Here is a 24,991-nt window from a genome sequence, read left to right on the forward strand (position 1 = left end):
ATGCTAAATGTTCAAAAAGGATGTGGGAGGTTTGTTTGTTTTGGCAAGTGCAAACTAAGTCTTTCTCAGTGTCTGCTGCTTGAAAATGTGTCTGCCTTGGCTGAGATTTGTCTTCTGGTTGTCTTTCAGAATGCTCCAGGCCGACCTGCAGCTCAGTGATAGTGAAGAGAGTGGTGACGACCAAGTCAGTTTTAGATGTTTTATACACTAGGCACACAGACTTCCCTTTAAATCATCACAACTTGTTGTGTTGTTCCGAGTTCCTTAAGCTAACCTTTCCTCCCCCTCTCCTCTTTGTTTTTGTGAACAAAACAGGTTGTTGAAAAGCCACCTTCTTCACTTGCTCCTCCAAGGTACAGGTTTGTTCCCAAACTACTAGCTAGACCAAATAAGGAGGAAAAACAAAACTAATGGGGTAGAAGATGGGTAAGGGTTCCTGGTTTCTCTTGTAGATACAGGTGTTGGTTTCTAGCTGCCTGAAGCTGCTGTTGAAAATCGCCTTTAGTTGTGTGGAGTTTTACGGAAAGCTCCGATTAGAAAGTAATAATCCAGACATGCTGGATTTTGTCTGTGAACCAGAACTGATTTCCCCAACTGTTCCCTTCTTTTCTCCTCTTCCTCTCCACCAGTGTATATGTAGATCACACTGGATCTAATGGGATTTTCAGTTGTAGTAGTGACAAGTGAGGTGTGAGTCCAGTTTTAGTTTAGAAGGAAGCCCAAAAAAGCCAAGTGGATGAAGAACAGAAAAGGGTTAGGTAGGCTCATGGAGGCTATTTCAGCTCCTACTGATAAGGCAGCTGGCTGTAAGCAGTTCCTGCCATGTGTTGTTAGTCAGAAGCAGTATTCAAGGTAGACTGAACAGCCACACGCCAGCATTAGAGGAAGAAAGGTGGAGAAGCCCAGAATTTTTCCTATAGGAGAGCACTGACATATGTTTTTGGCTTGATATCTATATTCTTCAAGCACAGGCTAATGGTCTACAAAGTCAGACTGGCAGAAGGGCACGTCAGTTCTTGGTGTGATCTGTGTCTCTGCAAGCTCTTGAAATAGAGTGTTCTCACAGTATCAGTCTGGATAAGCAAGGAGCTTGCCTCCAGATCATACAAATGTGTTGATACTAATGTGGGAAACAGTTTTCAAAGCAAAAAAAAAAAAAATCAACATTTTGTAAGCCCATTTCAAAACAAAAAGAAGGTGTGCATAAAAGTCACAGTTCTCCCTCAGTTCCATCCACTCCCATTGTCAGTGCTAGAGGAAAACACTTTTGAGTAGGGGAGGGTGTTGCAAAAAATGCTACTGATTGACATGACCGTTAATGAAACAGTTACAGCACCTTGACCAAGTAACACAGATGAAGAAGTAAAAACTTAAGGGGGAGAACACAAAAAAGAGAAACCATCCTGGAATGTATGTTTCTGTCTTGTTAGCCTTTATTGGAAATTTTTCCGTTGAGGGTTGGGGCTTTCAGAAAAACACTCGTTAGTTTTGGTTATTTTTTAAACTTCAGTTGGCTAAATGCAGCTTCATACTGGAGCAGTGATGTCCTGCTTACGTATTTGTCCGACTGGGTTGGAGTTGAAGGTTTTATTATTTCCAGAGGTTTTTTATTCCAGTGCTTTATCTTTTGACTATGGCAATGTATTCCTTTGGCCTTCTCCCCTCCCCTCTCAGTGCCAAAACACAGGGTTTCAGTTTTATTTTTGAATCCTGCCATGTCAATATAATAAGTAAGTAACCTTCACCCATGCTGCTTTCTAATTTTATCTCATGGTGGCCTTGCAGTGCCCTACAGTCCCAGCCCAAGAGTGTGGCATCAGCACATTCCAGCAGCCCGGAGTCAGGGAGCACCAGTGACTCAGACAGCTCTTCAGACTCAGAGACGGAGAGCAACTCGAGTGACAGTGAAGCAAACGACCCTCCGAGAGCGTCAGCACCTGAGGTGAATGCCAATAAAATGTAGAGGCTGCTTAATGCAGCCTCTTGCCTCAGACTCTCTGCTGTCTGAATGCATTCAGGACAGGAGACCTGAAATACTGTCGTTGTTCAGGTGTCCCCTTGACATCTTTGCTGCATCATCAGGCTTATCTTGCCCTTTGTTTCCCTTCTAGAGTTTGTCAATTAAATAACCCCTAGTAACAGCATAACTAGACGTCTACGTGCCTAACCTTGAAGTGTTGCCCCCTTCTCCTTTGGCATCATTGTCTAGCACTCCTGGAGGAATTAGTGCCTTCACGGGTGAGACACAAGCAAGGTGCAGATGAGAAGCACAGCTTGTCTGGGGTGTTTGGGGCCCATGTCTGCCCGTGCAGCTTTCCTGGGTGCCAAGGCTATGGGTTGCTTCGGGGTGAGACCAGTTTCCTGATACATTAAGAGGAGCCACTGCCTCCCTGCAGCTCCTGTGTGTGAGTGACAGATTCAGCTTCTCCCAGATCACAGCTGAAGTGATGAGACCTGCAGGAAGGGCTGGAATGTGCTTAGACTTGCTTCTGTTGAATTTGGCTCAGATAGTGCTGCACTGGCATTTCTGAGGCTTTTACTGGGAAAAGCAGACAACCAGAACTTAGCGCCTTAAAGTTTCATAATTGAGACCATGCATTTTTTGAAAATCTGCTGCAGAAGTGCTCATGTCCCATGGTTTCAAACAGTTCCTCCAGCTTGCAAAACATTCTTGGGCCAGTGGGAAGTACATAGTTATATCCTGTGGACCACAGCTGATGTAAACCAATCTGCTGCCAGTTTTGAGGTACTCTCACAAAACACAGAAACCGTGTAATTTATTCCCCGCCCCCTCCTCCAGCCCTAGTTTTCCTTTCTTTTACCTTAGAAGCACATGAACAGGGAGAATTTTATGTGCAGAAAACAAGCTTTGAGAAGGTGTATCTTTTCATCTCACATCTACTACACTTCACCCTCTAGCAGTTCAGTTACAGACTTTGCCCTCTGCAATGTGGGTGTCTTTGGAAGGACAGATGTTATACTTCTCCTCTTTTACCAAATCCTGCCTGGTTTGTCCTGAAAATACTAGATTGTAAGATCCTTCTCGCTCTAGTGAAGTCCTAACTATTTGCCATTGACCATTTTATCCTTTTTTATTCAGCAAACTATTCATCCATGGTGCTCAAGGAGTAAGTTAGTGCACATGGCCCATTTGTTTATAGTCAGTTCTTCACATGCAAAAGAACAGACTTTAAGACCTATAGGCAGTAGTTCCTTTATTATTTTTTTTTTTTATTTTTTTTTTTTTAAAAAAATCTCTTACTATCCTTTGGTTTTGGAAACCTAATGAAAACCTGTATGATGGTGTAGATCACAAACAAGATAACCGATGGTAGAAGTGCTAGAAAAGGATCAGAGTATGCCACTGTCTGATAGCTACGTACATTATAAACCAAAGTTTACTAAGTCTTTTAGCCATGTTTTTACAGTGTTTGACCAAAAAACAAATGTTCTTCAGTGGCTAGTAAGTTAAAATTCTGATGAAAATAAAGCAGATTTGTGTTATCTGAAAAGCCTAATGGAATTCGTGGTTTAATTTTACTTCCAAACCCATGGTAAAACCAAGCACTGTTTTTTAAACCAGGATTCTAGATGGACTGACTTAAACACAGTTGAAGACATGTCTTATTTATCTGCATGTTCTACAGTGAGTTGAGTCTGGATAGAGAAGAAAATCATGGCAGAAGGGATTCATTAGTCTCGGAAAACATTTCACGTACTGGGCTTTCTCTTTTCGGGGAAGGGTTGTGGCTCTTCTCAGAAGTGAGAGTGGTAACTGGGGAGAATCAGTGAGTGCGGGAGTTTAGCTGTGCTCTGATGGTGCCCAGATAATGAGTTACCCATTTGAGTGGTGTTGCCACATACATGGTGTTTTCAGAATGGGCCCCAGAGAATAATGCCTCAGATTTGCAGCTTCTGTTGTCTCTTTTAGCATTAGTTGGGTTTGCTTTTCTCGTAATTTGTCAGACCGCTGTTAGATTAGGCAGAGCTTGTAGCAACCACGTTATGTTATTTGACCGTGATGCCAGGGGCCTTCAGACTTCAGTCGTTGCTCACGCCTTGCTTGACCCAGAGGGAAGCGAGTGTTGGGTTGTGTAGGCAGAGGACTCAGAAGAGGCCGGACTTGACATGCTAGCCATACAATTTATTTTGGTAAATGGTTTGCTTTTGGCTAAACCACAGGAGCCTGACAGCCTACCTGTCAGACTTCAATGAGATGTGTTAGCTGGCACAGCTGCTCATCTGTTTTGAAAGTAGTGCTGTGTGCAACTAACTTTCCAAAAGTGTTGCGAGGACAGCACCTAATCCATTTCTACACCTGCTGCTTTTTTTATATGTTGTCTGATTGCACAACGGTGTTGGTTAGTGGCAAACCAAGATGAAGCTTTCATGTAGACTGGTCTCTTGCTGAGCAACAGGTAAGGCTAGCAGAGATCCAGGAGTGCTGTGCAATACGTTTGACTGATCCTGTGCGAAGATGAGGTCTGTGTTTCTGAATTGTCAATGTGCAGACGCTAAAGCATCACCACTGACACATGGTCTTTCACTTTCAAGCTCTTTTAACATCAAGGGGAAATTTTACTGGGCTCTGGTAAGCCATGCTAGGATGAAAATAGCCCATAAAGGCATCATAAAGTCTTGCATCCTTCCTTTCTCTTTTTGTGTGCAGCCTGACCCACCGACTTCTAATAAGTGGCAGCTTGACAACTGGCTAACCAAGGTGAACCCACCAGCAGTGCCAACAGAGAGTCTCAGCGAAATTGCCCATGGGGATGGATGTGAAGAGGGCAAGGAGCAGGGGCAGGCTGTCAGCAGCAATTCCTCCCACCAGCGTGCCGAGCCGAGGGAGCCTCATCACAAGAGCTCTGGCCGAGCGGCCAGGGCTCCTCAGGACGCTCATCTTCTGACCAAACGCAACTGCCAGAAGTCTCCTGTGCGGGCCGAGGGGCCCTCACCCAGGCAGACTGTGGGCATCAAAGGGCCCAGCAAGGGCCTTGTCCACGAGGGGCCCAAAGGAGGCCTGAAGGTGGAGAGTGACCCTGGTCCTTTTGAGGTCAGAGACCAGTCTTCCAGAGACAAGCCAAAAGTCAAAACGAAAGGGAAGCCAAAATCCAGTGACAGAAAAGACCTGACCCCGGCACTGCAAGAGCCCCCTGAGAACAGAAAGCACAAGAGCTCCCACCAGGCCAATGCCAAACCCTTCTTGGACCCCAAGGTCATGAGAGATGTTTTGCTTGGCAGTGTCCAGGAGCATCTCGCTCTCAGTCCCCTTCCTCAAGGCCAGGGCACAAGCCCCACCAGGACTAGCGGCCACAGGCCTGCCATCGTGGCCAGAGAGGATTTTCACAAGGAGAAACTTCCCTTGCCTATCAGGGGGAAGAAGTTGCTCTCGCCAGTGAGGGACTCCCCTGCCCCTCAGTCCCTCATGGTGAAAATAGATCTCCCTCTGCTGTCAAGAGTCCCCCAGCCCCCTGGGAAAGGCAGTCACCAGAAGAGAGCAGAAGCCAAGGAACCCCCTGGTGCAAGGAAGCAGGACTTGGAGAGAAAAATCACGGATACTCTTGACAAGTCCCTTCAGAAGAGGAAGGTAAGAGGTGGAGGTGGGTTTGTACAAGGACCAAGGTGGTGTTTGAAAAACCCATGCGGAGAGTTCATTTCTGCTCCTAAGTTGGGAGTAGATCCCTTGCGCTCCTCCTTTAAAGGTGTTATCAAACTTCTAAAGGGAATGTGTATCAAAGCCGTTCATAGAGGTTTCTTGTTGGTCACAAATGCCCTGCTGAGCAAATGAAAAGCCTCGTGAGCTAACAAACGCTTTGGTATTTGAAAACACTTTTTGCTGTATTTTCTTGAAATACTAGTTTTCTCAGACAACAAAACCCCAGCCCTCCTATATTGGAGGAGCTTTCAGCAGCAGGCTGTGTCAGCATGTGGTTGGCCAGCCCCCTGGTAGCATTTGTGGGTTTCCCTGGCTTTCAACCAAGCAGAGCTTTGTAGGGCTGTGGTGCCCCCTCCCCCTGCAACCCCTTTAAATGCAGCATGGTATCTGAAGCACCTCCCAGACTGTGCAGTCATCTACACTATCCATTTAATGTCTGTTGTGGGAGAGCACCTTGCCTGCACTTTGTGGGGAGAACTGACACAGGCTGCCCTGGTCTGTGGTTTTTGGTTTTGTCTATGCGTGGACCTTCTGCTGCCTTTAGCCATGCAGCCTTAGGCTGCGTAGCGTAGTCTTTTCCTGTGTGGAGTCATTCATTTCCATGAAACAGTTGTGATTGCTTGCTTACACAAAGAGGAACAAATTCTGCAGGTGTGAATTGTGTTATTACTAGGGATGATGGCAGCAGCCCCATGTTTTTGCTTTTCCATAAATGCAGACTTTTAACTGAACCAGGTTCACCGAGAGTAACAAGTGTCGCTAAACCCTGCTTTGGATCTCAGCGGTTGGCTAAATATGTAGAAAACTTCTTTGGTTTCCCCTGGAGCTGCTGAGGTGCTAGCAGCGATGCTAGTGCTTAAAAGATGCATGTGTCCAGAGTCCTTCAGCTAGAATAGTTGCTTTGCTTTGAATTACAAGACAGCCCTTTATTTAACTGAGATGGTAGTTGCTCACAAGTGTTTTTTGGAAAGCTAAGTCCCAAAGGGGGCTGTGAATATACTTCTAGCCAGCTGGTTCAGCTGCACAGGGTTGGTTGCAGGCCTTGTGGTGAATGGGTATTCACTGTGGATATTTCAGTGCCTGTATACCTTCTTGGTCCTCCTCACAGAGCAGGTGGCTTAGCACATGTGGGTGAACAACCTTGGCTCCCGTGTGGGTTGCATTTAGTCTTGTCATTTTCTGAACTTCCCATAGTTGTGGGGGAGAATTCAGAAGAGCAGGGAAAGGGTGAAGAAACCGGAGAGACCACAGCAGTCCCCCTCTTGCGGAGCAGTGGAAGAGGGTAAACAGGCAGCAAATCTGTTGCTTCTCCTGTTATCTCAAAGACCCAAAAGAGGAGCTATTTGATATTAGACATGTCTTCCCTTGCAGCCTGAGTGTCTGATTGCAGGAAACCCCTCCTCAGAGCCTTGCTGTCTGCATTATGTCAGCATGCATCAGTGTCCTTGGAGGCTCAGGCTTCGTAACAGCCAGCTAGGTCAGGTACAGCTGTCAGACATCGTTTGCGGCAGTGTGGAGCTCAACTTGAGAAACAGTTTAAGAACTTGATCTAGGTGCTGGAGCCTTGCCCTGAGCACACTGCCAGAGGTCGACTCTGCCGAGCACAATCTACTGAGCTCCATCACAGTGACATAAACCTGCATGTACTCTTGGGAGAGAGACAGAAAGTCCTGGAATGCTTTTGGCTGCCACCAGGCACACTGTGGGTAACACTGACTGATAAGTGCAGTTTCTTTTACATTTTCTTGGCTTGTAGCAAATTATTCTAAAGTTTTTCATTCAGGTGAGCTGATGATTTGCACGCTTTGTATTGTAAGACCTATGGAGTGCAGTTAAAAAGTATTATTTATTACCTCTCCGCCTTAATGGTTCCTGTTCTTCTGGAGGACAATGGCAGTGATTTTAACTGCCTGTTTAAAATTTCAGCTGTATCAGATTCTTCTTCATAAAACCAAAAACCCCTGCACATCTGAGGAATCGGAGGGATCTAACTCTCCTGTGAATGCATTTTTTTCCTTCCCTTTGATAAGGCATACCACAAAACACAATTGCTTGCAGTTCATGACTTTGCCAGGAGGAATCTGAATACATTTCTGTATAATTCGTACTGAGTAGGGAAAAAAAGCCCATCTAGAACAGATGGAATGCTTATTTTCAGCAGTGGAGATGCCTTAATTTTGATTACTATTAGCAACAAGAGGTTTAGCAGTTCCATCCCCATCACTACAAAATAATTAATCTATCCAAGCAAATGTAGGTAAAATGTCATTTTAGGATACTTGTCAGCGAGCCTGAAATCTATATCCGCTGTGTTTTGGGTTTATGCTTTGTCAGTTCTAATATCTTATCCTTTTCTTTTTTTAACCAGAATCAAACTTAGCTGTATTGGTCTGTACTTTGCACCAACTTTCAAAACGTGAGTGATTTTTTTTTTTTTTTCTTCCTGTTAGAGGGAAGTGGAGAAGGAGATTGATAGGAAGAAAATGAAATCAGAAAAAGAAAGAAAATCATTGCAGTCTTCAGCTAACAAAGACTCCAATAAATTGAAGTGAGTGTACAGTGGTGGGATGGCAGACATGCATAAAACTAAGTCTTTTTTTAAAAAGGTTAAGGCGAGGAACTGTATCTCCTGTCCTTATACTTCTGAGTTTGCTTATAACATCGTGTGCCTTCTGAAACTTAATCTGCTGCAATCTGTCTTTACATCCTGGAACCAACCATGTGGCTATGGGAGTGTCATTTATTCGCCTTTTTATTTGTTGCAGATGTGAAGTGATACTTGGGTGTCACTTATCTTCCTCTCCCTTAACGCTGAGGATTATGGTTCTAATCATTCAAGCATAAGCTGACGTTTCCGTGGCTGATCATTCTCCTATACTTGGTTTACACTGCTGCAAAAGCATTGAATGTTGTGGCATTTGTCCTGATTTCGAACAGTTGAGATGGGAATGAAGACTTCACCATTTTAAACACAAACTTGTCCATCCTGCAGCTTATGTTGCTGCATGCTCTGATCCATATACTACATGTAGCTCAAAGAATCTGTTTATGCTGCAAGAAATTTAATTGCCAGTTGTGCCCGTACTACTTTTCCTTCTAAGCTGGTAGGCAACCATTTGCACTGCTCTCTTTCAGACCAGATGCAGGAAACAAATTTGTGCAAAAAAATTAGACGTTGTTTGAGTTGCAAACAGTGTGGTAGATTGCACGCTGGGATGTAGGAGCCATTTCCCCTTCTCTAAACTACAGTGGTGGTAATCTCTCAGCAGACAATTGCCCAGGTGATCTGGGAGGTGGCAGCTGTTCTGTGGGGAGTAGCATATGCTTGTTCTGCACGATGGCTTAGGTGTTTCAGGGGATGGCAAGAGAACTTGCCATCTGGTTGACAATGTCTCTGCTCATTGCAGGGGGGTTGTACTAGATGATCTTTAAAGGTCCCTTCCAACCAAAACTCTTCTATGACTCTAGGTGAGTAAGACTTGAGAGTTCAAGTATCAATTATTTCTGCTTTCATGAGAAATGGAACTAGCCTTAAAATGCTTTTAAAAAGGGAGTTGGACTAGATGATCTTTAAAGGTCCCTTCTAACCCAAACCATTCAATGATTCTTACGAACTTCTTTTTCTTTGCGCATGTTTTCCTCATTCTGGGTTCTACTGTCATACTTGTTTTGGGGAAGTTCGTGGTCTCACTGCATGGGAAGCAGCAGAAAGCTTTTTAGCAGATTCATAGTACTTCACATGCATTTAAAGCTCTGAGTCTTTGTAAGGTGAGAAGATGATGTGAACGTGTTTTGCACATGGGGAAATTGAGATGCAGACAAATTTGAGTTGCTTGCTCAGGCTCCTGCTGCAAACAGGTGAAATAGCTGAAAGGGTGGCCCCGAAGTCGTGAGTCTTATTCCCATGATTGAGCAATCACGTCCACAGCAGAGCAAGTTCTGGCAGCCTCTTGGGAAAGGATATTGTACTAAATGCAACTGTATGTCCATAAATTTTGACTCGGTGATCATTGCTGTTTTCTTAATCGGACAGGTCCTGATGAAAGAAAAAAGTCAGATGTTAATGCTGATACTCTCTACTCCCTCAGCTGCTTTTGCTGTCATCGGTTACAGACTTTGAACAGCACTTAGCGGCTGGTGCACACAGTGTCTGTGCTAGGTGGAACTTGTCTTCTCCCAGCTGAGAATGCAGAGGTGAATGTGATGGATATTGCAGAGCTCTCTTTTCTCACCTTGCTGCCATGGGAGGCTGCTGAGCTGGGATGCTCCAGAAGCACGTGGACATGCAGCTCCCCCTTTCTCTAACCAAACCAAGATGCCGCAGTGCCAGTAGGCTTTTTACTTTGACTAGCCCAGATTTGCATAGAGGTGAAATGTGCAAAGCCCAGTCCAGAAAACAGATTTGTATGTATAGGTGGGTAGGGAGCATTTGCGTTCTCCACTAAAATCATCATCTTGTTTTTGTCTTTTTTGTATGTGACCTAATGGGGACGCAACCAGTGTGCCTTTTGAATTGCGGTCTTTCTAGAATTTCAGATGGCCTTTATGGCCAGGAATTTCTCATGTATTCCACTATAGCATTTGCAGTGTTTCTGGTAGATCTGCTGAAACTTACCCCATAATTTGCATACCAGTGTACTGCCAGCATTTTGGCTAGGTCTTTGCTAGAGCAAACGCTTCCAAGAGCATGTCTTCAAATGGGCGGTGTTCCTGAGAGGGGAGGCTCCTGTGTCAGTTCTGGGCTACTGCATTCAATTCCTGCTTGATTGTGGCTTGAATTTGAGGTATTGACTTGCATTGGTATGTAGCATTGAGGTTTGTGTCCTGACAACATGAGTAAACTGCTTTTCTGCAGAGAAAACATTGAAGTACTCTGAAAGCACTTAGGCGTTAGGGCTAACATTTAGTTGGGTGAAGGGATATTTCAGCTGTGGTAATAATGGAAGGGCATTATTTCTGTGGTTCATTCCTCCCTTTTTCTCAGTGAAAATGAGCACCCCTTTTAGCCATGTTCTGGCTTTCAGAGTGGGAAGAATAGGATGCGTTTTTGGGGAGAGAGGGCTCTGGATCAGGTCAGGGGATGCCGCTGAGCTCTGCGTCAAACAGTCCTCTCTGGAGCGTCAGCTGTAGTGAAGCTGGGGAGCATGTGTGCAGTGAGTAGGGACTGTGCCACGGGAAAAGTGGGTTGTGGAAGAGGGGAGAGGACTGTCGCACGCACAGCAGAACGAAGCAAGATGTGCAATGTTACACTTCAGTCTTCTCACTGGGTTTAACTTCATTTCCTCCTCTTCTGATAAGGCAGTCCATGAGTTGGGATTCACTGCTCTGTGTTTTCCTGGAAACTTTGAGAAGCTGAATAAAAATGATGTAAATGAGCAGTAGTGAAACAAGGTTTAGAGCTATTTGGTGCTGCTTACAGCTGCCAGAGTTCCCTGGTAATCCTAACTTCAAATGATCAGAAATCTGATGTGCCACCATCCTATTAAATGTGATAGTCTCTGCCATTTGAAAGCACAGCATTTTAAGTCTCTATCACTGGAATCCTCTCAACTTTATAGTGTTGTCTAGTTGAGCTGGTGAGTCCTGGCAAGGAATGACTCAGTTGAATTCTGTCAAAGCACATACAGGATCAAATGTCTAGGTGAGTATCTCTGACCATAGAAGATATCTTCTACCATAATTGGGAAAGAGAGGTAGTGCTGCAGTTCATTTGCCTTGTTGGGTGATTTGTGCCAGGGATTTTAGTTGCTGTGATTGCCTCTCTTCCTCTTTCAGTGAAAAGGGGCTGTGTTGGAGGGATGCCTTTTTTTTGCAACAGCCTCGTATTCTGGTTGCAAGCATTTACTCCAATGATAAGTCCTGAAGGTTATTCCTACTTGAAAACCAACTTGTTTGTGTGTTGTTGGCGGCTTAAGATGTGTTATCTAATGCCAGTGAAGTCCCTGAAGTTTTGTTTTGCTTTTGTTGGATTCTTTATGTTAACAACTCATTTCACACTTCCAGAGAAATTTAAAGAGAACTGGCACATGATATAACTATGTTTTTAAAAAAATCCCTACCTTATATGTACACCATATTCATCCCAATTGCTGAATTTGCTTCCCATCTCCAGAGCATCAAAAACTTCACTTGAAACCCAGAAGAAAGATCTCCTGCTACCCCCACCACTGCCACCCATGTCTCCTGTACATCCTCCACCAAAGTCAACCAAGATGGCCCAAAAGAGACCCAAAAGTGAGAGCAGCGAGCTGCCTGTCGTGGATAACACTGCCAGGAACGAGAGCAACCACAAGGATCCTTTGTTCTCCAAGCACAAGAAAGTGGAGAGAAATCCCGCTGAGCTCTCAAAGGGCATCAAAGTAGGTATCCATTATAACCGGCAGGATGTTTCCTGCAACCCATGGGTGCTGTGTGATTCTCTTGAGAAACATGCTCTGAGGATATTAAAAAGGAAGGAAGATAAACAAGCCACCAGAGAAAGCTCTTTGAAGCATTTTTACCCCTTTAATGGCTATCTGTGCCCTTATGTTGCTAGCTCAAAAGCCTGTGTTGTAACTTCTCTGCTGACTTTCCATCATCTGTTTTAATCTTACCAGTGAAACATAGTGAGAAGGGGTGACCATGTGAAAAACAAAGGCAAGAGAATCGTGTTTATGGTAGTAACTGCTTCTGACTGTAGGCAACTGCAAGTACAATATTGGTGTAAAAATAAGTGTGTTTACAGAAAGAAAGAGTGGATTGCTTAAAAATACGAAACAAGCAACCTGTGGTTTTGACCGTGACCTAGGTATAAGGTTTTATAGCTTGCTTACAAAATTGTTGATGATCCTTGCAGCTGGATCTTTGCATTTTGAGGTTATAAAATTCAATTATATTGCTGCTTACTCATGGCTCTGTGTGTGTGATCTAGGATGTTGCTGTGTGTGTTAAGCTAGACTGTGCATGCTGTATTAGCTGGCTTCTAACTGCTTGCTTTTTCCTGATAATGTAGTTAGTAGTGGAGAATCAGCAATTTCCATGTGGTTAAGCTGGAAATAAGTGTGAATGGATATTACCCCTTCTGCCTTGGCTAGTGGCCATGAAGAATGTGCTGCTTGCAGCCTTACTGCTATTTTAGCCATTGTGCAAGGAAACCTGCTACTTAATTTCTCCATGCTTGGGAGAAGTTTGAATGGTATTAAGCCTTGCTAGCAGTCAGGTAGGATGCCAAGTTTCCATTTCCATTATTGAAAGGGGTACTGGGGAAGAAAGTAAGAAGAGCTGGAGAGCCTGGAGAATAGATTATGCCTGGGACAAATAAACATTTTCTCTTGAAATTTAGGAAAGCCAAGCTTTGGAATTGATTTAGACATCTCTCTAACCAGCTTTATCTCCACTCTGTGTTTTTTTCAGGGATCTCCAGGGGATGTCACAAATCCTTTCCCAGTGCCTTCTTTGCCAAATGGTGCCTCCAAGCCAAGGGGACCTCAACTCACGTTTGAAAAGTAAGTTTTTGTTTTACACCCATCACCTGTACTTTCTGAATACACCAGACAAGGCTGGCCCTGCAGCCACCCAGGCTTCTGCTTCTTGATCACTTCTTTGGGGAGGAAAGAGAGAGAGAGATGTCTGAGACCTGCCCTGTACTGCCTTCTTGTGTCTGGGACTTAGCCCACCCACCACAAAGCAAAGGTCTCATTACAACAGTTCTTGGTTTGAGGGAAGCTACTCTAGAAATTAAGTACTTTTGAACTCTGAGAGGAGGTGTCTTGTGCCTGCCTACAAGTAATGGGTTTTGATTTGTCTGATTCTTGACAAGTGGCAAACTCCTCTGTGACAGGGTGCTGGGCAGGCAACTGACTTTTTCTGAGAGGGTATGACTCTACTTGCTCCTTTTGTTAGCGCACAGGTGGCTGTATGCCATTTCCATGGTGAATAGATTATCCCAATGCGCAGAAATGTGTGCAGTCCAAATTTATCATCATTTATGTGTTGACTGAGACCCAGCTCTGTAGAAGCGTTGCACACCATATCTCTTGTAAGCAGATAACTTGAATGCAAGCTCTTTTGGTCTGAGTGTGTCATACTGCAGAGTTTACTGTATGCTTCAATCAAAAATGTATTGCTGGTATTGTACTTGAGGAATGATAGGGCATCACGTAACTACTATCTTTCCATGGGAGCAAAGAAGTAAACTTGGCCTCATAGTAGCCTAACCTCCAGTGTTTTTTCTACTTAGAAATGTAAGTTTTCAGTGTTATTCTAACATACATTTTTTAAGAAATCAATTCATTTTATCTGTCCATTCAACTGCTATGTATTTCTGAACATGCAGACAACATTCATTTAGTGACTATCATAACTGTAACGTGTGTTTGATAAGGCTGTAACAAGCTTACCAAAACAGGATGTTCGGACTCATAGCATCCTGTAGATAAGAAGGTAAAATTTATCCTACTCTTTTTCTCTGTTTTCTGTTTTTCCTCTTTCTGTCCCCAATTCAGGCAGCATCCGATAGAATACTACATAGAAGTGGCCAAGAGGCTGAAGCACAAAGCTGATGCAATGGTAAGTCATGGCCCTGTGCTAGAAATGTTAACCAGCTCTTGCATTCAGACCTGATACTTGCATGCACGTGAATAAGATTCGCTGGCTAACGTTACTTCCATACTCCCTACATGGAGCATGTTCAAGTCATATGTGGGGAGGCTGTCTTTATTTGCCAAATGTTCAGGCATTTCCCTTTGTTGTAAACACATCTAGAGAATGTGCCTAGAGAATAGGATTCAGAACTGATGTTGTCTGAGGTTAGCAGGCCTGTTTGCTTTGCAGAGCTATCGCAAAGTCCTTGGAAGATAGTTTTAAGACAGTTTACTCTGAAACGTCAGGATCCTGTGTTGGTGAACAAGACTTGGAAGTGCCCTTTGCAGATGTAACTAGCTTTCTCCACTATGTGCAGTTTAACAGCATGCATGAATGAACCTATTTTTTTGCTAATTATGGCTCAGTCAGATAATGTACATTTGCTACTTGCCATTTACCTGTGAAAATGAAGTGAGGGAATACTGCAATGGGAAGGCCCCATCTGCCTCTCCCAAAGCAGGCGCCCAAGATGAGACAATAATATCCAAAAATGTGAAGGTAATAAATTACTTAAGGAAAATGTTGAGCAAGAGGAAGAGATACGAATAGCCAGAGCCCACAAAGCTGATGACTGGGACCACATTAGGGGTTCTGCTGAGAATCCTTTAATTATCACCTGGAGGCCTGACTTGCATCTTTTTCTTTCTTCAAATCCTGCCTAACTAGGGGAAAAAAAGGGAATTCAGGTATACTTGAGAGAAGCAGTTTTTGTCTTAGTCTAAAAATTAGAATTTTCTTCCCAATAGACCGACAAGACTGGAAAGGCCTTTCAGTACCTAGATGCTGCCCTTTCCTTCATTGAGTATGGGATCGCCTTGGAATCGGATGCACCAGCACCAAAATCAGCTTACAGCATATTCAGGGGCACCATAGATCTCCTCAAGTAAGTGGTTTTCAAAGCATGATGGTTAGGCAGCATGTTTGGAGGGGAAGGGTTAGTTGCATTGCTTGTTTGCAACTGTGGCAGCTCTGGATTCCCACCATGGAGCAGAGTTTGGGTTGCTGTACAAGCATCAGACAGACCATCCAGAGGCACCAGAGACAAATCCTTTGAAATGTGTTTCAGCATTGCTTATCAGAAGAAGTAGGCACCATGTCCTCCTCAGCATTTGAGCCTTGCAGTTGAGGTACACCAGAGGACACTGGTTCAGATAATCGAGGACAGGAAGGAGTTTTTACTTTATCCAGAACTGAAGTTGCTTTTGCATGTGAGCTCAATAGTATGTCAGTTAAAAAAAATCAAAGCAACAATCTAGCACGTGGAAGAGCGGTTTGTGCCCCAAAGCTCTTGCAGCTTGATTGAAGGCAGATTTTACTGGTTTCTCCCATGTGTCTTTGTACCAGTGCACTTCATTGGGGTTTCTTTTAGCAACGTTCCCTGTTTAGTTTCACAGCCATAGTAGATGCATGTAGATAGTAGACATTATGACATATGCAGGCAGTGCAATCCAAGGAACCATGTACTGGATAGAAGAGAGACAGGTATCGGTTTATTCATATGGAAATTACAGGTTATGTGAGTTTTCGAGAGCTGATTTGACTTCTGACCTTAGAGCTGAAAGAGCTGTCAGAGTTTTTTTTGTGGTAGACTTCAAACTTTTTAAATGACATTGTTTGCTTTCTGGTCTTGAGGGACTGCATTTCCAAGATGCTACTGTTGCTTTGTTTTCAAAAAGGAGGTTTGCTTATTTGTTCTTTGCCAAAAGAAACATTTCCACTGAGATGTCTGTCTTGTCCAGAAACACTTGAATTAGTGTTGTAGTCAGTGGTGGGGGCACCTCTTCTGGGCCTCAGGCCTGTAGGTGGCCCACGGGGGGCATCTACTTGTAGGGATGTTGCCCATTAATCAGTGTAAGAGGAGAGCGAGTCGCATAAGGGGCCACATCTGTTCCTGCTGCGTGGAAAACAAGGCATTTGGAGACAGTCCTCTGCTCAAGATCATACAAAGCACTTGGTGCCAGGACTAAGAACTCGGGGCAGGTTTCTTGACTTTTGGACCAGTGCTTGAGATAACGGCATGCACTGGTTTTTCATAAACAGTAGGACTTCAGAGCCCTGATGACTGACAAGATTCTGTTTGTTTCCTTAGATTCGCCATGACATTGAAATCCTTTACGGACTCCTCAGCATCTTCACAAGAAAAAATCTTTGCTGTGTTATGGTGCGTAACCGTTGTTCTGCACCTTCATATTCTGTTTTTAGACTTGATAGAGTGAAAGACCCGTTACTTTCAGGGGCAAAAGAATGAGTTAAATGGGAATCAGAGTTCTGCAAGGAAAAAAACCCCACAATATCAAAACCAGAATGAACAGGAACATCTCTAAAGTGAGCTGGGATATCACAAGGGACTACATGTGGAAGGCACAGGCTCTAAAAATTGATCTGCTGGTAACTTGAGAGCACATAAGGGCTCTCACCTAAGGTGAAAGAATGCGATTTGGCTGTCCGTGCTTGAGCTGTGTAACTGAAGCTGTAGTTGAACGTAGCTGAGGCACTTCTGGACAGAGGCTTACTCAGCCTGTGGCACCTATAAGAGGTTGGGCACCTGTTTTATGTAAAAGACCAGATATGGCCCTTTCTTGTTTGGTTGGTTTTTTTGTTGGGTTTTGTTTCTCCCCTTGTGATTTTTTTACAGAGTCTTTCTTTAAGATGAGCAGGAGGAGAAATTCTGAGCTTTCTTGACTTTGCAATACAGCTGATGTGTGCCTGCCTCCATCCCACAAGGCTGATGACTGCTGAGCAGGCAGCGGTGAGCGTGAACTCTTACTCTTGGTTGTGTTTCTGTTCACAGCATGCGCTGCCAGTCCATTCTGCACATGGCAATGTTTCGTTACAAAAAAGAGACTGCAATAAAGTATTCCAGGATCCTGAATGACCACTTCAAGGTAGGGCATGCGTATTACTAAGCTGCCAGCTGGCTGGCTGCAGTAGTTACTGATGTTGGCTGAATAGCCCATACCTAACAAGAGTTCTGTTCCTTACTGCAGAGTTCTTCCAGAGTAACACAAGCACCTTCTCCATGTGTTGTAAGGTAAGATTTAAAAAGATGTATGTTGTGATGTGTCTATAAGGGTGTGAGTGAAAATAGTATCCAGAGTATTTGAGTTGCAGGCTGCGTTTGAGTGCCTCACCGCTCGCTCTTTCGTACCACCTGAAATCATATTGTTAGGGGGCATGAGTAGGTTTCTGCTCTCTCTTTCCTGTCTTTTCTCATTGGAAAGGTTGGGGTTTTTTTTGTTATGAGGTCCAGAGTTACTGTGTATCAGGCAGAGCAGTTCTCCACCAGAGAAACAGGCCAGAGGAGCAAGGAAGGTAGCATCACTATGCTATTTCAGAGTCCCTGTTGTTGTCATCTTTGTTCTGTTCTGTCGCTCTCATCTAGAGATCGTTTCAGACTTAACAGGGTACCATCCCCATCTCCCTGGCCACTGTCCAGTAGGATTATGCCTTCAGCCTGTGGTAGCATAACTTTGAGGTGATACTTTAATATTTTTCTCTTTACCTCAGTCACCAATTAAGAAAAAGAAACTAATTTTCTAATTTGTGAGTTATTGAGCATTTTGTCCTTTCTATGTATCTGCAGCAGTGTTGCTGCGTATGTGGCAGCAAAAGTAAAAGGCAAGATGTCCCATAACAGTGTTTGGCCCAATGCCTGGCAGACTGGTGCTGTGTTTTAATGACAATGAGTAAGAGTTTTTCTCTATCCTGTGGTAATTGCATTTGGCAGATAGCTATCCAGCTCCACGTCTGTCCCTTTTAAACTTTGCAGTTGAGAGAAGGTTGTTTGGTCTTCAGTAGTGACGCTGAAATTCCAGTTATTTTTCTGCCACCTTGGACAGCGTAGGTTATTGGGAATTAAATGGTCTCCCAAGAGCAGTGGTGGAAGCTCGCTCATACCAGTGACTGAAATGAGGTTGGTTGAAGTGGTGGGGGTGAAGCGATGTGATGAAGCCAGCCTGTGTCTGGAAGGCGGGCAGCTGACTGCATTTAGCTTCCCTAGGTCTATAAATAAGTGTGTGTAGGCTGACCTGGCTGCTTTGACTAGCTGTCAGAAAGCTCCAGCCTCTGTAGGTGGGGAGCTTCAGCATGCCTGAAATGGAAGTCTTTAGCAAAAAACACTTAGAGAATCTGGTGAAGGCTTGCACGAGGAGGTGTAGATTTTGGAAGGTGGATGGGTGGCCCTTTCTGATGTCTGGTCCCACATTTTCTTTTGTCAAGAGGAGTCCTTAGAGTCGCAAATCAATTCAAAAACCTTGGCCTTGCACTCAGAGGACAATTACCTGTTATGTAGCTGAATGCATCTCAGTTTTTAACACTCTATGCTGCAGGCCTAGATGATACTGGATAGCTCCTGGCATAAGCCAGTCTTGTGGCAAGACTTTCGACTCTGAAATGAAATGTTTGTGGTGGTGTTTCTTTCTCCCGCAGAAGCACAGGCATGCCTTCTCTTTCTCCAATGGCCTCTCCTGCTGGTTCTGTGAGTTCTCAGCCAGGATCGAATGCTAGCAACTGCAGCGGCAACAGCATTGGCTCTTCAGTCACTGTCCCTTATAATATCCCAAGCATCACCTCTTCCTACGTCAACATTACTTCCTATATCCTCTATGCGTATGATATTTGGGAACGGGCTGATGCACTGGTCAGGAAGAATAAGGGTAAGTTTTTGCCCTCTGGCTTTTCTGTCTTATGTGTTGTGTTTATGTGTATGTACTTGCTTAAATCCTAACACTCAGTGTAGCAAACACCATACCTAAAGAACAAAGCAGTAAAAATGTCGAAATAGACAGCTATGGCTTATTGGCAGGTTATTGGCAGAGATACTTGGTGGTGATATAATGATGAGTGTTCCAATTAAAAGGTTGTCTTGGCATCCTCAAATGTCTAAGAGCTAAGGCATGAGGGTATCAAGTGCAGGAAACCAGCCAGCTCGCTCCATGGTAACACAAGAAGCATAAGGGTTGTTTTTTTTTTCTGTTTGTTTTTCCCTTTGGGGCGCTTAGCTTTTCTGAATTGGTCCATTTTCTTTAAAAACATCTTTTTGGCCTGTACCCTTGTGTTTCAGTTTGTTTGTCAAACTTCCAGGTATTTTTGTCTTGAAAACGGTGAAGCTGGCTTCTCTCCATAACAGAGAAGCTGAGCAGCACTTCAATTGGAGTCCTTGCTGGGCATGTGACCAGTATTTGCCAAGCAGCATTTCTAAAATTGCTCCTACTTTTTTTTATTTTACAGTTTTGTAGTTAAAAATGTTGTGTTGTCCTGTGGTACAAGCAGTGGTGGATAAGCAAAAGCCCTAGAGCAGATGCAGTTCAGTCTGTAACCTGCCATCCCATGTGGCATTTGCAGTGTCATTTTCCGTAAAACACAAAGTTTTGTGAGCTACTGTGGGCAAAGGGAAGTTTTGCCATGATCTGTTGGCAAACTTGTGAAAGAAAATAAACACGATGTGCCTGGCTGAATTGTTGGAAGGCTGTAAAAATAGTCACACTAATGAGGCAGTTGCTGAAATTCAAAAGGCTTTGCAAGTCACCTTTGAATAAAGTAACTCCAGTTGTTGGCTGTCCTCTGAGCAAATCTGTGCTCACAGCAGCAATTCATGTGTAGTATTTTGGATTCTAGCCTCTAAAGGCTGAGAAAAGACTGTCACATAGAAGGAGCAGTGGATGCTGCTGGTAAGCCAGAGGAATGAGTCCTGGAGGAAAACCTGTGGGAGGGCAGCCTGAGCACAATCTTGCATCAATCAAGACTAAATTCAGAACCTGCTATGTGTTGCTGTTTTGATGTAGGGGAATGATGACCGGGGTAGTAAATACTCCTTAGGGAGTAGATCTGTGCAGAAGAGTAAATACTCATGTAGGCTTAGCAGTTGTTGTCACTGTTCAGGATGGTGGAGGAATTTCAGAACTGGAACTTGTTGATATTCAGTGTAATGTACAGATGCTAAGAGGTGCGGAGAGTGAGTACCTAAAACTAAAAAAAAGGCCATATCCTTGATTCTTTTGTGCAATTCATAGGGCATAAGAAGAGGAAAGAGCAGTGGCCTTCAGTTATCGAGCTCTCTTAAACAGGGAAGTCATAAGTTAGTGGAAAGCAGTTAGTTCTAACTACGTCCAAGTCACTTGTGCAGAGCTGAAGTGCTTTCTGGCGGGTCCGCAACCAGTTGCTTCCAGCACAGGACCCAGCTCCTCACTGTAATGCAGAGTAGCACCGTGGATCATGAGGCTGTAAGAGGTTGTCTTCAGCCTCTGATTTCCCACAGCAAGGACAAGCTGAGGTTGCACGTGTGCATGTGAAGTCACTCTCCTTTCACAAAGTACTGTGGTCCCAGATCAGATTATCTTCTGGTTGCCCAGGCAGGGTGTTCAGACTCCTTGTCCCTGCTTACAGCTCTTCTGTTTCCTGTGGAGGGAATGGATACCCATTTTGTACACAAAAGGAGGGAAATCAGGGGAAATGTGTTCTCTGCTTCTGAATTGGAAAGTATTAGAATGAAAGTGTTGTGCCCTCTGCTGCTGAAGAGTTCCTTGCACAGCCAAGCAGAAATCTTCAGCCTCCAGGTTCAATCTTTGTGTGTAAATAAGGAGAGCTGAGAACGGGCGGTTTCTGAAAAGGTACCTGGCAACACGATCAAGGCTGGAGGGACCGAGGGACTGGGACGAGCCCATGTCACTAGAAGGCAGGTCATGCAGGAATATCTTGGAAAGGTGACTGGAAAGGAATAGGTGTGATAATTTCCTGTAACTCACTGTCACCTGCACAGATGATTGCCAGCACAGAGCAGGGCATGCAGCCTGCCGGCATCTCCCAGCAGATTCAGATATGCTGCAAGAGCCTTCTCCTGCCCATGTGGGAGGAGGAGCGTGGTGCCTCAAGCTGGTGGCAGGGTAGGAGGACTCTGTGAAATCTGCCTGACATGCCCAGCTAAAGGCAACCCAAATCTGAGCTGTATAGCCTGGCAAGCTCTATAAATTTTTAAACCTGTTCAGTTGAGAAATCATGATGTCTCCAAGGTTTGAGGATGGATGAAGGAAAGGGACCAGTCTGATGACGGCTGTGTGTGCCTCCCGGCATCACTCAGAAAGACACTCAAATTTGGCCTGTTTAAAATCTGGGGGAAGCACACAGCAGTAACTGGGGTATGAACACCCAAACTTTTGCCCACCTACCATGGAGTCTCGATGTCCTTTTAAAGCCAGCACCTGGGGAGGCGGTTCAGTGTGTGTAGGCGTGTGTGAGTGTGATTTTCCTCTTGCGTGCTGTGCCTCGTGCACTTATTACATTTCCCAGCCTTCTACTATTGCTGACCTCTCTGCATGAACAATGTTTAATGGGACTTGCCAACTGTCAGTGTGCTGCTGTTGTCGCTCCTCACTGCCCCCTAGCCTGTCGGATGTGCCTGTTTTGTGAAACCAACCAAATGTTTTCTTTCTCCCTCCCCTTTTTCCAGAGTTTTTTGCTGAACTCAGCACAGCGACGTGCACTCTGGCACTGAACAGTAGCATGACCGAACTGGTACACTACGCTAGACAGGGTTTACAGTGGCTGAGACTGGAAACAAATACGCCTTAACTGGTGCTCAAGGTGGTCAAATACCTTGAACTTTTTTGCACTTTTGAAGCCTCAGAAACAGTCTAACTTGTTGAATCATTGGATACAAAGCACCTGCAAGGGAAAATAAATCAAGGTGGAAGGGATCTGGTTACACTGGAAAAACTTTGAACTGCATTTTTAGGGTAGCGCTTTGCTGCCTTGAAAAAGAAGAGATGGAGGAAAGCCTCAGCGTTGATGGCACCTTCCTTTCAAACAATGAAGTGCAATGAATTGCCTGAATGGCCTAATGTATTGATGGTCTATAAACATTTCTATTACGAATAACCAGCAGGACAATAATCACACATGAAGAAGTGCCGACAAGAAGGAAATCTGCCTCCAGAGGTTATTATGCAACATCCCACAGTCTGCAACAGTTGTGTGCCCAGAAGACATGTCAGAGAAATGTTTTTCCAAGCATGGATGCAATCTTTGGTGTCTTTGTTCCTCAGATGGCAAGTAGCAACAACCTCATCAGCACCGAAAAGCGTTATGTTACAATAAAAACAGCAAAGTGGTCTGCCTTGCCTGCTTTCCAACCCCACCCTCTTGCATTTCTCAGCCAGCTGCTGTCCTGAGAAGCGGGGGAAGCCACTGCCTTCAGTGCTGCAAGTTCACTTTTTAAGTCGTCGCTGCTTTGGTCCTCCTCCTTGCCATGCACTCACGCACACAGAAGCCCTTAGCACTCGAACTGTATTACTTAGGGTCTTGCTCGGTTTAAGCCTTGTAAGCCAGAAACAGTTGGGGTGGCAAAATGACCAGGCGTGGTTGGAAACAGCTCTGCCTTTCTTCTGTGGTGGAGGGATGTCACTCACACTGAGGACTCCTTGACTGGTTGCTTTTTGTCATTCCGATGGGTGGGGGTGGACAGCTGTACTGGGTCACTCGGATTGCTTGGGCATGGTTCTGAGTCTGAGAGCTTACATGGGGAGGAATCACTTCTGTTTAAGGAGGGACTAAGTGGCTGAATGTGGAACATAAGACAAATTTTGCATTTGGGTATTTGCCTGCAACCGTTGCTGGTCTCAGTGAATATCTAAGAGCAGGATTTGGTACCAAAGTAGGGCATCCTTCATGGGGGAGATGACTTGTGCTCTTTCTCAGCCAAACTACAGGATGGGCCCAGCAACTTAGAAATCTGTCAAGAGAACACAAAAGGGATAATTAACTGTTTGCAAGCATTTTTTCCTTGTCAGGAGCTGCAGTTTTGAAATTGCAATTTTGCAGGTGACAGTAACAGTGAAGGCGGCATCCATGGCATTAGTGTATGCAGTAAGATGACACCCTTCTCTACCCAAAGATTTCCTGTTACATGACAGCAGCGTCCTGCCGTCCTCATATCTAATAGTGTGCCTTAGCCCTCTGGTCCCCTCTCGCATCCCTCGCCCTATCTCTGACAAACCCGTGGGAGTGGCAAAGAGAAGGATGGTATCCCAAAATACTTGTGCTTACAGGAAAGAATTAGCTCCCTTTTCCACATAATTTCAGGATGGAGGAACAGGTCTGCATGCATGTAGCAGTACCCCCTTTGTAAAGTACCTTCTTGTGGTTTTGAGGCTTCCGAAAATGGACAGTAAATAAATATCAACAAAAGGTCTGCATTTCCAGAAGTCGTTTCTGTAGAAATGAGCCCTGCCACAAGGAAGCCTGGAGTCCTCTTGCCTCTGGGAGGAGCTGGCAGGAGTGTGCTGTGGTCCTGCCCTTGTCCTGAGCACAAGGGAGCTCTCCTCTTGTCTCCCCTGGCAGCGCAGGACTGCCGGGATCATGGCCGGGTCTTCCTGCAGCTTCAAGAGGCTGTCCTTTTACGTTCACTTTATCAAAAGCCTTAGTGCATTTCAGGGATAAGTTGTCCTAACCAATGGAAGGAAGGTCCATGTCCCCCCCCTCCCCATTTTCCTTATCAAACTTCACTTGTACTCCTCCTCCCTGGAGGAGCAACTGCTCTGAATAAGCCAGGGACAGAGAGAGGCTCAGTGTTAACTGTTTTGTTCTCAGGAAGCGCAGCGATGGCCAGCCGGCCCGAAGGCTTGACGTGCACTTTGGAGCTTGATTCCATACTAGTGGGACGATGCCTTCTTCTGACTTTGTCTTCAAACAAAGCTGGTTTTAGGATCACCAGCTGAGGAGGAGGAAGGCAGGCAGTAAGCTTTATTGAACCTGAAAACCGCTGTGGGAGTCTGTAAGAATGATAGCAAAGTCTGAGGGGGAAGCATAAGGTGAAGCAGGGACACGGGTACCCCTGGTACTTCATTTCGCATACACCCATCTCCCTCCCTGCTGCCAGGCCAGGTTCCTGTCGGAGAGCCGCTTGCTCATGGCTTGCCAGCCCCGGGGCAACTGCCTGCCACAACCTGCGAGGCAGGGTGTGCGGCTGCCCCGCTCCTGCATCCAGCTTGGTGCAGCCCATGGGTGCACCAGGTCCTGTCCTCGCCTGCTCTTTGGGCACTCTACTGCCCAGAGAGTGATAATCTGTTGTCCTGCTCCTAGGAAAGCTCGTGCAAGGGTGCCGGGTGAGCAAAGTTGGTAAGAAGACACCCAGCGAAGGCAGATGAACTACTGGCATTTGCTTCTTTACAGTTGGGAAAAGGCAGCACGTGCTCTGCTACCATGCAAAGACAGTTGTGCGAGAACTGCTCCTGCTCCCCCAGGCTTCGGAGGAAATGAGATCACAGGCAGTTTGTGTTACGGGCATGTGGGGGGCTATTTGGGGGCTCTCATTTCAAAAGCGATCAGTGGAAGCCTCAGGACTAAGCTACATAGCAAGAAGCTGTGTTTTGTTTCAGGTCATGGAGAAGACTGTTTAAATAATAGGAAATTTTTGAAAAGCCATCGTATTTCAACCTTGAGCTAGGTCAGAGGCCTGCAAAGGGTTAGGAAAGATGCTCATCATTTTGACTTGGGCCTGTTCAGGCCTTTAAAAAAAAACAAAAACAAAAACAAAAACCAAAAACCAAAAACCAAACAAAAAAATAATAAATAAAAAAACCCAAACCAAAACATAACAGTGGAGGAAATAGCATTTGCCGTTAGGAAACAAAACCATGAATCCAAGGAAAAACAGAGGTGGTGGTTGAGTCCCAGGAGGAGAGGAGGCAGCTATGGTGGCAAAACAGAATCATTTCCATG

The 24,991-nt window shown here is 44.9% G+C and overlaps 1 protein-coding gene across 1 annotated transcript; it reads left to right on the top strand.

Annotated features, from left to right (window-relative positions):
* On the top strand, positions 1 to 23,104 carry LOC142036666 (AF4/FMR2 family member 1-like). The gene is made up of 15 exons (XM_075040082.1): positions 1 to 29; positions 130 to 184; positions 316 to 353; positions 1,786 to 1,942; positions 4,670 to 5,587; positions 8,107 to 8,204; positions 11,769 to 12,015; positions 13,049 to 13,140; positions 14,140 to 14,203; positions 15,025 to 15,161; positions 16,368 to 16,439; positions 17,070 to 17,163; positions 17,266 to 17,309; positions 18,707 to 18,933; positions 21,723 to 23,104. Exons 1-15 carry the CDS (start codon positions 1 to 3, stop codon positions 21,842 to 21,844), a joined length of 2,394 nt encoding a protein of 797 aa, XP_074896183.1. The 3' UTR covers positions 21,845 to 23,104.
* The last annotated feature ends 1,887 nt before the right edge of the window (positions 23,105 to 24,991 follow it).

This window comes from Buteo buteo, chromosome 1 (genome assembly GCF_964188355.1).
Source record: "Buteo buteo chromosome 1, bButBut1.hap1.1, whole genome shotgun sequence".
Taxonomy (NCBI): domain Eukaryota; kingdom Metazoa; phylum Chordata; class Aves; order Accipitriformes; family Accipitridae; genus Buteo; species Buteo buteo.